Raw genomic sequence first — 15,214 nt, forward strand, 5'->3', positions numbered from 1 at the left:
TAGCAGAGTATAGCATAAAATCCTTACTACGGGAGACGTTATCTAATTCACTGTCTGGAATAAGAAATAATAGTGATTATCTTTTTAATATATTCCTAAAATGTCCTATATTTGTTTGTTGCAGCTGCGGATAAAGCTAGAAGACTTAAATGTACACAAGAGCAGAGGGACAAAGAAAAAGACTGTGCTTGTGTGTGGTTGGGGGACGTTGTTGATCTGAGAGTTAACAGATAAAGACATAAGCTCTGTCCGGAAAGACACAAAGTCAATCAAAACAATGGCCTTTCAAAAGGTTTAAAGACTTTATCCAATCAATATCCAAAGACCTTTTCCACTGATACAATTTATTCTTTCCTGTGACACTGACGAATAGCTCCAACATATTGTATTTGTGAAAAAGATGTTAATAATTGTTTGAATCATAAAGGGAAGACAAACGAGCCTAAAGGGAAGTCTACAGTATATGCTGAACAAAGTCCCTGTCAGGCCATGTGTCCTTTAATGTCTCACTGAAACAGTCTGGATCCTTACTCATTACTCTCAGAGAAAATATTTGGCTCTAACTGGAGCATATCTAGCATTGTGTAATATCTTTCACGCGGATTTGTAGTTTACTTTCAAAAGTGACAGCTGTACATATTGAGGGATGTAACACATATTACTGCTGCCATATGAAAAGTGGGAAGTTCTTTTTAGAAAACTTTTTAGGAATCAGAAGAAAAACAGCCAGGCTTCTACCTCAACCTTTGTATTTATCTCAACAATTTTGAAAGTCTTTATAGATCTTTAGATTGTACTTCACTTCTGAGAGAAGACGGCATCTTTCCAGCGATGCAAAAACATTAAATTGGGAGTCATATGTACAATACAAAACGAAATACATACATTCTTAGCTTGCTCTGTCTGGCTTTGGGGCAATTAAACCCATTTGTATATGAACCAAGTTTCTAAGTAATCTATGTAATCCACTTTGGGGGGAACGTTTGATCCTACTAAGAAGAGGGGGGGAAAAAGCTTTGCAAAGAAAAACATGCTCATCAAAATGAGCAGGGGTCAAATGGCCCTGCAGTGGACACACATGTCACCAGGAGGAAGTGCTTTCAGCGTCCCCGCAGGGCCCATCTGACCAAACAAGAGGCTTTCAGTCCAGACAACTCAACAAGGGCCTTCCCCCTGGGGGGGCGGCCATGATTCCCAGAGCGAGAAACACGGAGGCGGGCAGTGAATAACAGGAGGACATTCGGTAAACTGCATGCCTGTCAATTTCTGCATACCTCACAGATTCCAGTTTTAGTTGTACAAACATTTCTCAAAGGCAAACCTGCTTTTTAAGATTCATAAATAGCCAAATTAACAATATTTTTCTGTAGAAATAATTTGAAAGAACTTAGTGGAAAAAAACTTAAAGGGTAATGATTTTAATTTTAGGTTTAACCCCTGTGACATTTGTGATGTAGGAAGGTCAGTATGCTAGCTCACTAGCCGTCCCAAATAGCTGGCTATGGGCTATATCGGCTGGTTTGACCCTGAGAGGTCAGCGAGGCCCTCGAGACAAGATCCTGACAGGTGTAAAAACAACGCTTTGGCCTTCACTGTAGTTAGAGGACGGCCCAACTGAACACCTTTGGGAGATTTCCAAGCGCTGTCCCAACCATTATCAAAACTCCAAGATAAGGAGTATCTCTTGGAAGACTAGTGGTCATCACTACAGTAGAGTTCAGAGACCTGGAGAATCTATGACGAGGAGCACTGGAACAAAGATTAGTTTTTGCAAAAGGTGCTAACTTAAAGCCACGACAGGAACTGTGCTCAAAAGCGCTGGTGTTTAGAATAACTGCAAATAAATAGCCTAGTCTTCTTGCTGTTGGTCGCGTTTACTTTTCTAGGTCTCAGTATTAAATTGATCTAGTTTAATAACCAGCATAAAGTTCCTTGCAGTAATTTTAAGCTTTATGATAACAAAGTCCAAAGTCATAAATTGCACTTGTTATTAGTAACATTGGAAACGACGCTTGCATGTGCAAAAAAAAATTAAATTGACATCCTATGTGAAGCAAATGCTACAAATATCTCTTCATATGGGTAAATAAAATATAATTCAGACCCAAACTTGCTTTCAATACGACCGGATGACAGAAAATACCCCTGTTGCAGAGGATTTGTTACATACAGTCACAGATGTTGTTTTTTTATATCCACTGTGTGCATGCATCACAGTGGTTTCTCTTTATTTGTTTTACTGCGGATGCAAGTGTGCCTGGAGTCTTTTTCAAAGCTTGCAGCATGCTGAATATCTGCTATTCTACTGTGAGTTTCCACAATCAGCAAAATCCAGTCTATAAACAGAAATAATCAGTAAATAACTTTATAAAGGGACTATTGGCTAAAGTGTACCTTTAATGGCTCACATCAAACGGAATATTAATTGTTCAAAAGTCTTGTTTATTGTCTCACTGCGCACTTCATTAATTCCATGACGACTTTTGACATAACATCAACAGCATTTACGCTCTTTCATCCGTACGAACCAGCAGAGCGCCTCAGTGTTGACTGTTAACAAAACGTCAATGCTCACAGTCTCCTGCCAACATAGTCGCATTTTTTCCATGAATGGAGAATTACCAATGACGCCGTTTATTTATATATATATATAAATAAATGTGCCAAAGGGCAAAGAAATGATGAGGAAACGTTAAACCCTTTCACCCCTGCGTTTGTTTACGGCGTCATTGGCAAATCAGCAAACTATCCATACTTCATTCTCCATAGTGCAAAACAGACACCTAAGCGAGACAAGAAAAATCAGTGTGTTGATGAGAATATATATATATATTCTCATCAACACACTGATTTTTCTTGTCTCGCTTAGGTGTTTTGCACTATGGAGAATGAAGTATGGATAGTTTGCTGATTTGCAGTATATTTACTAGTTAATCTTGCATATTCGAACATCTATATACTAAATGCACTAAATAAAAGACCCCTGCAAGGCTTACAGGTATTACAGTGTTCGACTCCGATTAATTACTTGCCCACCACCTCCACCTCCTCCATCTTTTAAAAAATTTAAATAAAACCCATTTAGTTAATTTTTGCTATCGGCACCCATCTTCATCCAATACAAAAAGTCTAATTTGTAAAACACTAAAGTGCTGTCAGAGGATTTGGAGTCAAAGCGAAAAGCAAGTCTATTTGGCAAATTTCAGATTCAAACTAAATGCTAATAAAAAAATGTATAACGTAAATCTGTAAACTCTGTCTAACCAGGGTGGCAGCATCTGGATGCAACATTTACACACACACACACCCTTTAAGATCACCACGAGAGTGATTTCAGCAGAAACAGCTGCAGGAGCTGAAAACTGGACACAAGACAATTCTTGTGATTCCACCAAGAAGCGGTCATAGCAGCGAGTTTCAGAAGCGTGCCAGAAATAACCCCACAATGGCAAGGCACAAAACCATCTAAAATGATAGATCAAAGTGGTCTATTGAGCATCATGTACAAATATCTTTTCTCGTAAAATGTGTAATCGGTAACACCAGTGTTGTCGTGAGTTTTGTAACCGGTGGGAAACCTCTTCACCATGGCATCCCTTACCCCAACACAAATATGACTTTGCAATAGCGCAGCCACCAGCACAATAACCAAAACAACTCCTCGACCACATTGTACAGGCTATGATCCGTCTTATTTGCAGCCATTTAAAATAAAAAAAGACTCATCTTCAACCAAGTGTGAGCAAATGAACCGCGAAGGCTGAAGAGTATCTGCAACGCTGTTTACACACAACAGGTTGGAATATTGACCTTTACCTTCGTGGCCCCAACGGACACGATTCACTAGCTTTGGCGAGTACAACTGCATCCCTGACAGATCAGTCTAAATGCAAAATATCCAGATATTTTGTTTTAGGGTTAGGGTTGAATGTTCAAGAAGGAAAACAAAGATAGAACAGTAATAGTCTAAAATCTGATACGAGAAGGAAATACAGACGACCCCTCTACAACAACCGGCTGCAAGGAACACTCTTCAGACATCAATCAGATCAGCTTCTCTAAAACACAAAGAGGTCGTACTTAAAACAGCCTCATCTGTCACTAGTTTTCTTTACTATCTTTTCTGTATTGCGGTAGTGTTTTTACAGTAGCTCCCAGTCTAGGAGTCGAGACCCACCAAAGATAAATAAACCCAGGATCAATCGGAGGGGTTGTAAAATAAAAAATAAGGAAATAAGAGTAGAAGAAAAAGAATTGTTGCGACAATAACTTTAGCTTTACCTCCAGCCCTGTAAAAGTATTAAGCTGAAACAGTGTGAGAAGTCAACATCACTGTGGTTGAACTGCTCTAACCTCATGTACTCTGTATGTCACGGTAAGACTAAACCTGAATGAAGTAGGTTCTTTAGAATAGGTGACTCAGATTACACTGCTCTTCTGCTTGATATCTGAAATACCATCTTAACATCAATAATCACTTTTTCAGCCACTTTGGAAGCATCATACAGACCTGTGCGTCCCAAACGTGCTCAATAACTCGGACTGTGGTCAGGGAACAAAACTGTACCCATAAATCTATAAAACAATCTTTGCTAAATATGCATCATCACAGACAGTAGCAGCTACCAGATGGGCTGTCTGTAATCTATTCACTGATTGGATTTATGTCCTGAAGAAAATCCCCCCACATCAATTGACGTGTGCACACTGTTAAAATTCAGTTTTGGTGCATTTTAGGTCCTCTTGTCACGTCATGTGCACGCAGGCATGTGTAAAATGATGTCATTGTCTTAAAATGACAGCGGCCTGCCTCATTATTGGATTTTAAGACTTATCCACAGAGGAGAACTGTTACACGTGGACATCATGTAAGCAGGGATTCACCCTCCATCCTCTGTTTTGCATGTTATTGTTATCAGAAGTCCTCTGGCTTCACCAAAGTATAGACATATACAGACATGATAGACATAATTTGGTTTGTGACCCTTCATCAGGTCCTTCCTTCCTGCTGCTGTCAGGTTGCACAACCAACTCTGCTCCCATCAGACCACATGACACATGTGCAATAAAATACAAAATACACTGTGCAATTTATAGCTGTAATAGTTTTTCTGTCTGTAAATATAATATTTCAGTTATTGTGGATTTATTTATTTTTTTTACTGTTTTTTATTGCTTATTTGGAATACTTGTTTTTTATTTCATTGTATTTTATCTTGTTTTTCTTCTACTATGTCTCTTGTTTTGCACTATCCTCTATGCTGCTGTAATCCTGTAAATTTCCCCGCTGCGGGACTAATAAAGGATTATCTTATTTTATCTTATGTCAATGAGCTCATGTTTATGAACTGGAACAGTTGAACAAAAGCATGATGTTTCCTTCTCATATTGTTTCATCTGGATAGCTTTAAGACGCCTCGAGACGTCAAGGTCTCCAGAATTTAACCAGAAATTCAAAGATTTGAAAATCGTCAGGAAAAAAACATAACATTCTCATTTAGCAATATGCTTCTTCTTAAACCTTTTCATTTGTTATTCATCTTGCAACCCCTTCAAAAGTATCACTAAGCCCCCTATTTCCTGACCCCCAGACCTCAGAACCACGGTCATAAATTGTACTAAAAATGGCAAATTCACACTGTTTTAATATTGACATGACATTATAAATCGCTGGGCATCTACAGGTTTTAATTGATGCAAATTGGACTTCAGTCTCATGTCAATTCAAACCAAAACTTCAAAGAATGGCGTAGAAAACAGTGCTGACATCAGTAGGAGTTGGGCTTACACTTTAACTCACAGTCACCCAATGTAACTTCCCCCCTCCTCCCTTTCTCAAGTTCCCTTTGATCTGGCCGGAGCTCTTTGTCCGAGCATCCGCACATCGCAGCAGCTGTGCCTGAGGGCATGTCGCACTCCCCCCCCCTTTACGGGACATAGGAAGCTCCAGTCAACCAAGAACGTGAGCATTAAACACATATAGCCGCCGACGCATCCGCACGCACACAAAGACGGACACACTTATGTCTACAACCAAGGACAAAGGGGCAGGACGGCATGCACTTACACGCCGCACGCAAGAGACTCATGTCAGCACTAGTACAGTTACATCTGAGGAGCCTTTACTCTCAATGAAAATTCACTCTGCTCTGTCCAAACAGACTCGTCACTCAGCAGGACATGCGTGGCTATTTCTGGCCACAACGTGGACTCAGCAACTTCTTTTGGGGTCACTGAGAGATACAAGAGCTTTTTTTTTTTTTTTTTTTTTTTTTTTTTTTTTCCTGGAAAAGAGAGCAACCTTCAGCAAAGATGGACAGGAATCCTAATCGGCCCTGACAGGGAGTCCATCGGAACTTACTGAGAGGTTTGAGGATGCTGTTGCTGGCCTCTTCGTTGTTTTCTGCGTCCGACTTGTCAGAGGTGTTCTCCATCAACCTCTCCTTTCTGTCCTTGTGGCCGGCTTTCCGACGGTGGTGCCGCCGCCGCCGATAGCTCTTGGGCACGTGCACGCCGATGTAGACGGTGTGGTGACCTGCAAAAAGGGAAAAAATACAAATGAACTCTGGAAACATTCTGGTATATTCAGATTGCTAAGATAATAATAATACTTTAATTTTATATAGCGCTTTTCTAGATACCCAAAGACGCTTTACATAGGGCGAAGACAAACAAAACAAAAAAAAAGAACAACAAGATGCACCTTAATAGCAGACTTCCTGGAAATGAGGAGACACAGTCAAAACTCCTAACAGGAAATGCAAAATTAGAATCTTAAGAAAATCATAATCTGATTTCTACAGTGCTGCAAAATACGTAAAATACAAGACCCAAACTTAAACACTTCTAAATTCAGGTTAAACGGGGAACATTCTCACATTCCCAGCATAGCAGAGCGGGGTTATAGAGGTCGCAGTACACTGTCAAAGCAAATAGTTGGACAGAAAAAGAAGTAGGACGGAGCAGTGAAGAAGCCATAACTGCTCGCATGACTATCCTTGTTTTGCTTGTTGGCACAATATCAAAAGGATGTGCAGTTTTACATGTAGCTTAGAGGTTTAGGGTCAATAATGCCAAGCAGACCAGACTGTTTGCTAATAGCATGTCATTCAGGTGGACATGGGTTTCGTGCCAATAGGCCATACATCATATTTTCAGAACTGCATGTCATTTGGCTGTGACAAGGAATCTGGTTCAGGGCATTTATTCTTCACTCAACTTTTTACTAATATAGAGTAAAATATATATATATATGGATTTTAATCCACACAGGCCTGAGTGATACCTTGTGTTAGTGTGTTTACACAAAGCAAAACAATCTCAAAGATTTGAAGAAAATGATGATGGACAGACAAGACATGGATTGGGCAACGGATGTGGGTTGAGAAATTTCTTTGGACAAAGAGACTTCTGCAAGTAAAACTAGTGAGCAGTTCAGTCTAATGCAACGCTCTTGCAAAAGAAATTCTCCCTTGAAGCTAATTATGTAAGTTGACCAGACATTGCAGTTTGTCCAGGATGGTCACTGTTTTCAACACTCTACAAAAAAGTTCTAGTTTTAACCACAATCAAAATAATAATGGTTTTTTTTAGCACATATATTGACATTTGTCATGTTCTGTCACTCTAATTATAACCTAACAATATAACCATAACTATATAATACCATAAACAACGCACCACACGTCTGATTTAAACTTTGATTTGTTGGTATGTATGTCAATAAATCAGTTTGTTGTTGACTCTTTCTGACAGAACCTGTTAACACGCTAACGGTTAGCTGTCATCTTTTCTAAAGAGCTTCAGAAGGTACCCAGCAACGGAAATGATGCGTTCTGCACACACTGCTTTACAATATTTCTATTGGCATATGGTGGAAGTGGAGATATAAAAGATCATATTAGGACGGCCATAGAGCATTATACAATAGCTGGCCTCGCAGTCGGCCATTGAGCCAGCAGCCTGGGCTTGTGCACACTGACAAATACCTTGTGTTTAGTTTTTAAAAAGGTCCTTATCAATAGTTATATTACACCAATGGAGTCATTGGGTTTTGTGTTTACTACTGTTATTATACAGTTTTTAAATAAACTCCTATGTTTTGGTGGATTTTGGGCAACAAAACAACATTCTTTTGCCTGCTGAGGAGCTGTCCATGGTGTTGAAAGGTGCTCGCGGTAGGTGTGCTAAGAGCTGAAATGATTGTCCCTTATCTTAACAAAAAAGTGCATACATAAGTGTGCGTGTGCATGAACATGGAGTTCACTTAAAAGGTCCTGGTTTGGTTTGAAAATATGGTCATCATATAATAATGTTCAGTTTATATTTTAATTCAACCTTTTGTTCATTTTGGAGAATGTAGTCTGTTGAATTGCATTGCTTTATACTAAAATGGGTTTCTATTGTTTACCCTCAAGTCATTGATATAAAATGGGTGGAACTTAAAACTATAAACACATCTCAATATGATGCAACATTATTTGAAAAGAGTATTAACCCCTACAGCTAGAACTGTTCCAATTCCATTTTTTTCATTCCCGATAACGATTCTGATACCTGAACGTGTGTACAAGTTATTATTATTAAAAATAATGTGTACATATATACACAACCTGCAGCCTATACTGCTATAACCTGACCAATCGGTAATGAACATGTGCAGCCATCTCCCTTCCTTCTCATCTCTGTGCACGTGCAGTACCGATCTGGCAGGATGTACGGATCGGGTAGCGAGTGACACATTGGTCCCGTGTAGCGTTAATGAGCCGCTAAATGATATGATACTGGATATCAGATGGGTGCATAGACTCGAGTGCTAGCCGGTACCCAATCCAGCATTGGATTAACTTTTGGTACTGGTATCGGTGTCTGAAATCAAACTCTACTTACAGTAGGGACTTCTTTAGCATCAGAAACCTTTGCTCGGGTACTAAATCTAGACCCTGGGTGCTTCAGTTGAAGCCCAAGTACACTGAGGTTTCCCCCGGTTCCATAAATAGTTCCTTTGCTTATGGGAAAGTCCTTTCGACTGAAATGGGCAACGAGACTGTATTCTTTTTTTAGGCATAACTAATAAACTGGAAATGTTTAGTCTATAAGTGACATTGATGTATATACAAAAAGGTTCTGTATAAGCCAATGCTTTAATCTGTATGCGGACTAATATTTTCTCTTTAGTTCCAGGGTTTATATGTAGTAATATCATATACTGTATTTTAAGGAAATAATAATCAATGCTTTGCTTTTCGTTTAGCCGACCAGGTTGCCCTAAAATTTGAATTGAAACCTTAAACCTGGGCCAAACTTCCTAAGCAGAGGAAGGCTATAAAAAAGCGACCTTTCAGGGTGAAACATCAAAAGTCCTCCAGAAACAAAAGGCTGAATGCGATCAGTGTCAAACGTCGGGTAGCGCTGAGCCAAGCACTGCACATGACCCAACCAGGAAGTGGCTGAACCCCTCAACACAGCAAACAATGATCTCTCTTGAAGCACAACAGCGTTCATTATTCACTCGTATCACAAGGCCTTGTTTTTTTGTTTTTTTTAAGGGGTTCATCTAAATTCACTGACACCAACGTATACTGAGCAAATGCTGAGCATCAGAGACCAGAGGGAGATCGGAAATGTTTTGAACTGTCTCACCTAAAAAGTGAAGGGAAACTACAAATCAGAGGCTTTCTGAGATTTTTCACAGAGCGAGATTAAACCAATACACTGAGCCCTTTTGTTAAATACTGAAATTTCAGACATCAGCTGGTATTTTTCTTGTAACATTGTTGTTGATGTGACTGAACGTTCTCACTAAACTATAGAGAAACGCAAGTAGCTTAAAAAAGGTCAAAATACATTTAGGGTTTAAGCCAGTTAAAGATAAAATATAGATATATAACAATAAAAATATACATTATTCTGTAAAGCCATATTGGACAAACTGCATCCTTATCTTGTGGCTGCAACCTCTTAATCATGGAGATAAATTATATATCAGTATTTCTTCAGGTTTCGGAGCCTCATCTTGGTTTGAGCTACAGAGTCACATTAAACTAGATTATTTCATGAACGTGCAAGATTTTACAAAACTGGATTAAAGATTAATTGAGCACTGAATGTTTTTGTCCTGAGACTGAATGACAATTCTTTGGATGATGCAATTTGCTTCTCTGTTGTCTCTTTTATGTGATTTGTGTTTTTAAGTTTTTACTGTTTTGCTTTTTAAGTAAATTTGTGTTTTTCTGTGGTGTTGTGTGCCATATTGGCCAATACCCCCTTGGCAATGAAATCCAAAACCTCAATTGGTTTACCCTGGCTAAATAAAAGGTTAAATAAAAAAATATAAACAAATATTCAGCGATTATTTTCCAATTCCTTCAGTCCACCAGTCTGTTTTGATAACTTCCAGCCCCGCATCACCAACACCAGAGCTGCCACCCACTAGACTTTTGGTTCAGCAAAGATGGTGCTGGTCCCATGTTTATGGGGATATTATTATAAACAATAGACCAACATTCCACTGACAAAATGCTGACAGCATCGTCGGCCAAGAAGAGAAAGAGAAAAAACAGACTTCATGTACTCTAGGAAAGAAATCTCTTTAAATTTAGGTGGGGGAATAAATGTCATGTTGTATTTTATAAATCGGACATAGCCAATTCAGATATTCTACTAGGCAGTAATAGCAGTTCATTTATGTACTGTAGAGCTGACTTTAAGCATGAAATAGCTCAACACAAATGCCAAGTATCATTCTACTACCTTTCACTTGCACACTGGTTCATTAAGTTAATTAATTAGACGCAATCAAACTAAAAACATACAGAAAGTGGGCATCACAACAAGACCCAGCAGCAGATGGCTGGACAGTGACAATGAAAGAGAACAGAGACAGAGACAAGACAGAAAGACCTTGGTTCTATTAGGACTGATAGATGAGCAATAAAGCAGAGCGTGAAGACGTTTGCAAAGGCTGAACGGCAACAAGAAAGGAGGTGAAAAAGGAATAAAAAATAGCCGAGTCAAGGCGCTGGAAAGGGAGATTTGCAAACTGCCAGAGCCGCTTGTGTAACGACTTCCTCTTCTTTTTTTTGGCGTGGTGGAAGAAGAACGTCTTTTGGAGCTGCCTGTAAGCACACACTGAATGAAATCAAATCAAATCCTTGTGCTTTGCTGGGAGGTTTGTTTGGCCCACTAGATTGTTGAGGAGAGGCAACGCCACCGCCAGTTTCCCCAGTAACGCGCTGCTTGGGACCTGCCCAGACCAGTAGGGAGGATGGCAACTCGCCACACAGCACTGACAGCATGCTAATACAAATGAGCTTGTAAAAAAAATATATACTGTTGGATCAGTGGGGGGAAGAGATGTTGACAGTTTTTTGTCAGAATGATTTATCACTCATCTGTAATCTGTATCAGGCAATATCTCGAAACTTTGTATTACATCACAGGAATACAAACATTTAGCCTAAGGTCACGGATGATGTGAGTGTTTACGTACATGCCCAAGAGAACAGTCTATCTCGAGCTGTGACACCATCTGTGACGCAGACTTCAGATAAGTATTTTACTAGAATGAAAACACAGACTAATCAGTGTCGGACAAAGATAATTAAGGCCATTGGACCAAAGCTCCTCTTCCAGACTTTTATCTTGTACAGCGTAAGAAATGTCTGTTCTTTTTATCAGTGTTTGAGGGGCGGGCTGTCGGCTCCGAGTGAGCAGCGGGGAGGAAGGCTGAGCTCAGCGGAGACAACACCAAAAAGGAGATTTAGCCAGCAGACGAGGACACAGGCAGTCACAGCTGAGACGCTGCTCACGCACAGGAAGTCGGAGAGATTGAAGCAGGGGTCAAGCCGAGGTGACACCTGACAAAATGTTGACCTCCAGCATGAGAGACTGCTGTGAATACTCCAACGTTGACTCTGTATTTTACTAGCCCATTTACTACAAAATCGAGTTTACCCAACAGAAGAGTTAACAAACCATGCCACTGTGTTGACAACTCTTCTTTACAACTGTTGTCTTACATCCAATTTTAGACAGTTCAAAAAGTAGTCAGCAGGCTTTTCAAGCTTGCTTAAAAAGTTAAATGATTCATATAAAGTCTGCTTTAATTTTGACATTTTTTAAGTTTACATTTCTGCTGCACAATATATTGTTTTTTTAATCTTTATGTCAACCTGGGCGATAAACACATCGATATTGGATTTTTGGAGTTAGTTAGAAAGAGCAGATTCTTTTTAATTAGTTGAGAAGAGCAGAATGCCAATCACTATTTTTGGCCAAGTATGCATACACATAAAAGGATTTTTTTCCATCTCTCTTAGTGTACTTACAAATATACAGACTTGCTTCCTGTTTATTTATTGTTATCACAATGTCTGACGTGCATGTCTCATACTTATCCTCATATCACGTAGACCTACTGCATGGTAAAACAAAAAGTTTGCTCTACACGACCAAACACTGATAATGTAACTTAAAAAAAAAAAATGGAAATCAATGGTTGCATGCAATGATACAGAAGTTACACACAATATATACAGTATATATATATATATATACACTGTATATATATATATGAAACTTTAAACAATGCATTGGAAACATTTGGCAAAAATGTAAAAAATGAGTTCAAATTTGCAAAATGACTGATTCTAAGTAATTTAGAGAGAAAGATCAGGGTTTGAATGAATAGTTTTGTCCTGGGTTTTGTCTTTTTTTTTTTTTTTTTTTAAAAAGTAGAGCAACAGCAGAGGGCAGGTTATGGAACCGTTTTGAGTACTTCCGCCAAAGAACCAAAACAAACCGTGAAGATCTTGGATGGTAAAACTGGCTCCATGCCAGACCCTTTAATCTGCTGGACTAGATCCAAGAACCCCGTAAAGTTGGGTGCAGTTTAAGGTCGTCACCTCGTAAATCTATCCGTGCTCCTAGGCAACAGGAGGCATCATGGGCAGGGAGGAGAGTTTGGGTTGTGAAAAAAAATGTAAACGGACCAATGAATCAATTGGTAATTAGCTGGTTCTACAGCTGCCTGGTACTTAATACGAGAAATGCAGCGTTTATTGAACAGTTTGCAAGAAAAGAAGTACAATAAATGGGATAGAAAATTGAAAAATACTGAAACAACCACAAAAACATGGCTTATTTGATTGTGTGGAAATATGTTTGGAAGTTTGGAAATCTGCCCTAAAAACTAGATGTTATTTAAAATTTGTCAAATAAGAATCTGCATTTCACTATGATGCATTTATTGCTTATTTGATTCATTTTCATTTAGAAACAAGCCAATAAAATACAATATTTACTATATTGGTTTAACTCCTTACTTAATATAAGCAGGCAGTCATTTTAGTGTTTTTTTTCCTTTGTCTTTGTTGTCCTGTCGGTCTTTGAGAGGATTAGTGAGGTAAACACAGGGAGACATGCTCCGTGTTCTACATCTCTCTGGTGCCAGCTCGCTTAAACAGGTGAGCGTCACAGCGTACGCGCAGGAAGTGTGAAATGTGGCAGTTTCTAAAAGGCTGAACGAGGTCCTTCCTGCTTCACTAAATACGGGTCCTGGTTTGGAAAAAAAAATCTACTCAGAGGATCTGAGTTGTTTAAGATATAAAAAAAACAAAAAAAACTGGAGACTCAATGATGTCTGAGGAACTTTTCTGAGGTTTTTACAAACAGAAAAAATATTTTTTATAAAGAAGTATAGCCTTGGAAAAGTATGTATAAAGACACCATGTTTCTATTGCTATGGAAGATAAATGAGACATTCATTTTCATCACATGCCGAGATATTCAAATGTTAAAAGGAACAGGGAAACTTACCTTCTACCTCCTCCTCGTCACAGATGTGCTTCAGTAAGGACGCCCCCCGGTCCAGCACCGCCTCGTCCTCCATCCTGTAGTAGTAAAAGAGGAAGAAAGACTGCTCACACTTCTCCTCCAGAGACAACATGGAGCCATAGCGCTTCGGCTGGTTCACCTGCAGCAAGTTCGGACTGGGGCTCAGTCTGGTGCTGCTGGTGGCGCTCATCTCCGCCCATTAAAGACTCATTGACGGACACGCTATGTGACAGCACCTTAAAAAGGTCCGTGTTTCAGCAAAGTGGACTACCCTCAAGTGTGTGTGTGTGTGTGTGTGTGTGTGTCGTCCTTGAGGAGGGCAAAGTGCGCAGTCGATAGGTACGATGTAACGGGTTTAATCTGGCGGAGGGGGGTGAGGGAGAGGACAGGAAGTCTGTGCTGATTGAGTGACTGGTGCTGGTCATGCTTTAAAAAAAAACTAAAACGCAGACTGGCTGGGACTCGAACCCATCGAGATCTGGATCCAACTCTGTCCACACTTCACCTGTTTGGAACTGAATCAAGGTGATGTGATTTTTTTATTACTGTTGGGGGGGGATCTGAAAAAGTATCAGCTAGTGTTGTGTCTAATCAGTCACACGCCCACACACACTACAAAGCCTCTCCATCTGGTCGGTAATGCCTGCCAGCCCCCCCACCCCCCACCCACCCTCCTCTCTACAGCCCTCCACCTTAGAAACAAGTGGGGCATCACATGTCTGTCTACTCATCCGCCCTTACAGGATTACGCCGGCTTTACTTAAATGACAACACACTAAACACAAGCCCACGACAGGCCGGCGTGTCGGAGCCTCCGCCGCTCTCCAAGACGTCTCCGCGCCTCAAACAAACCGTGCCGTTTACCAACAAACATCACGACAGGAAAGCGGAGTAGAGAAATGTTTCTTTCAGGCTGGCACTGTAGCTGAAAGGAAGTTTTGTTTGTTTGTTTGTTTGTTTTTGTGGTGGGGGCGATACAGTATGAAGTTTCAGTTTGCTACTTGCATGAAATCAAGGAATAATTTTAGTCTTTCCCTCAAACAGCTAATCTACATACATACATGTTAATCTTTGTTGGGATGAACAGTGCTAGCAGTGCTATCTGCTTACGATCAAAGAGTAAAAAACTGCCCCACCCCCTTAAAATCATCCACTAACATACACAAATGCCCCGTCGCAAGTAATACTGGAAATACTTAAGGCCCAGGGTTTATCTTAATGAGATCACAGAGAAATTTGGTTTGTTTTGTTAAACAATCGCAACATTTTTTCTTATTGTTTTGTTACAGATTAGTTAAAGGGTTCATAATTATCCTTAAATAAATAATCAAATAAATCAACATTTATATTGAGTCAGAATTGGCCACAGAAAATCTGA

At 39.7% G+C, this 15,214-nt stretch overlaps 1 protein-coding gene across 1 annotated transcript in view; it reads right to left on the minus strand.

Moving 5' to 3' along the window:
• slc4a4a (solute carrier family 4 member 4a) overlaps positions 1–15,214 on the minus strand; it is a 57,343-nt gene that overhangs the window by 38,853 nt on the left and 3,276 nt on the right. The window contains exons 2-3 of the mRNA XM_054610855.1: positions 13,819–13,892; positions 6,362–6,535 (exon numbers count right to left, since the gene is read on the minus strand). Coding sequence (XP_054466830.1) covers positions 6,362–6,535; positions 13,819–13,892 — 248 coding nt within the window. The remainder of the gene's footprint in view (positions 1–6,361; positions 6,536–13,818; positions 13,893–15,214) is intronic.

Source organism: Anoplopoma fimbria, chromosome 13 (genome assembly GCF_027596085.1).
Source record: "Anoplopoma fimbria isolate UVic2021 breed Golden Eagle Sablefish chromosome 13, Afim_UVic_2022, whole genome shotgun sequence".
Classification (NCBI taxonomy): Eukaryota; Metazoa; Chordata; class Actinopteri; order Perciformes; family Anoplopomatidae; genus Anoplopoma; species Anoplopoma fimbria.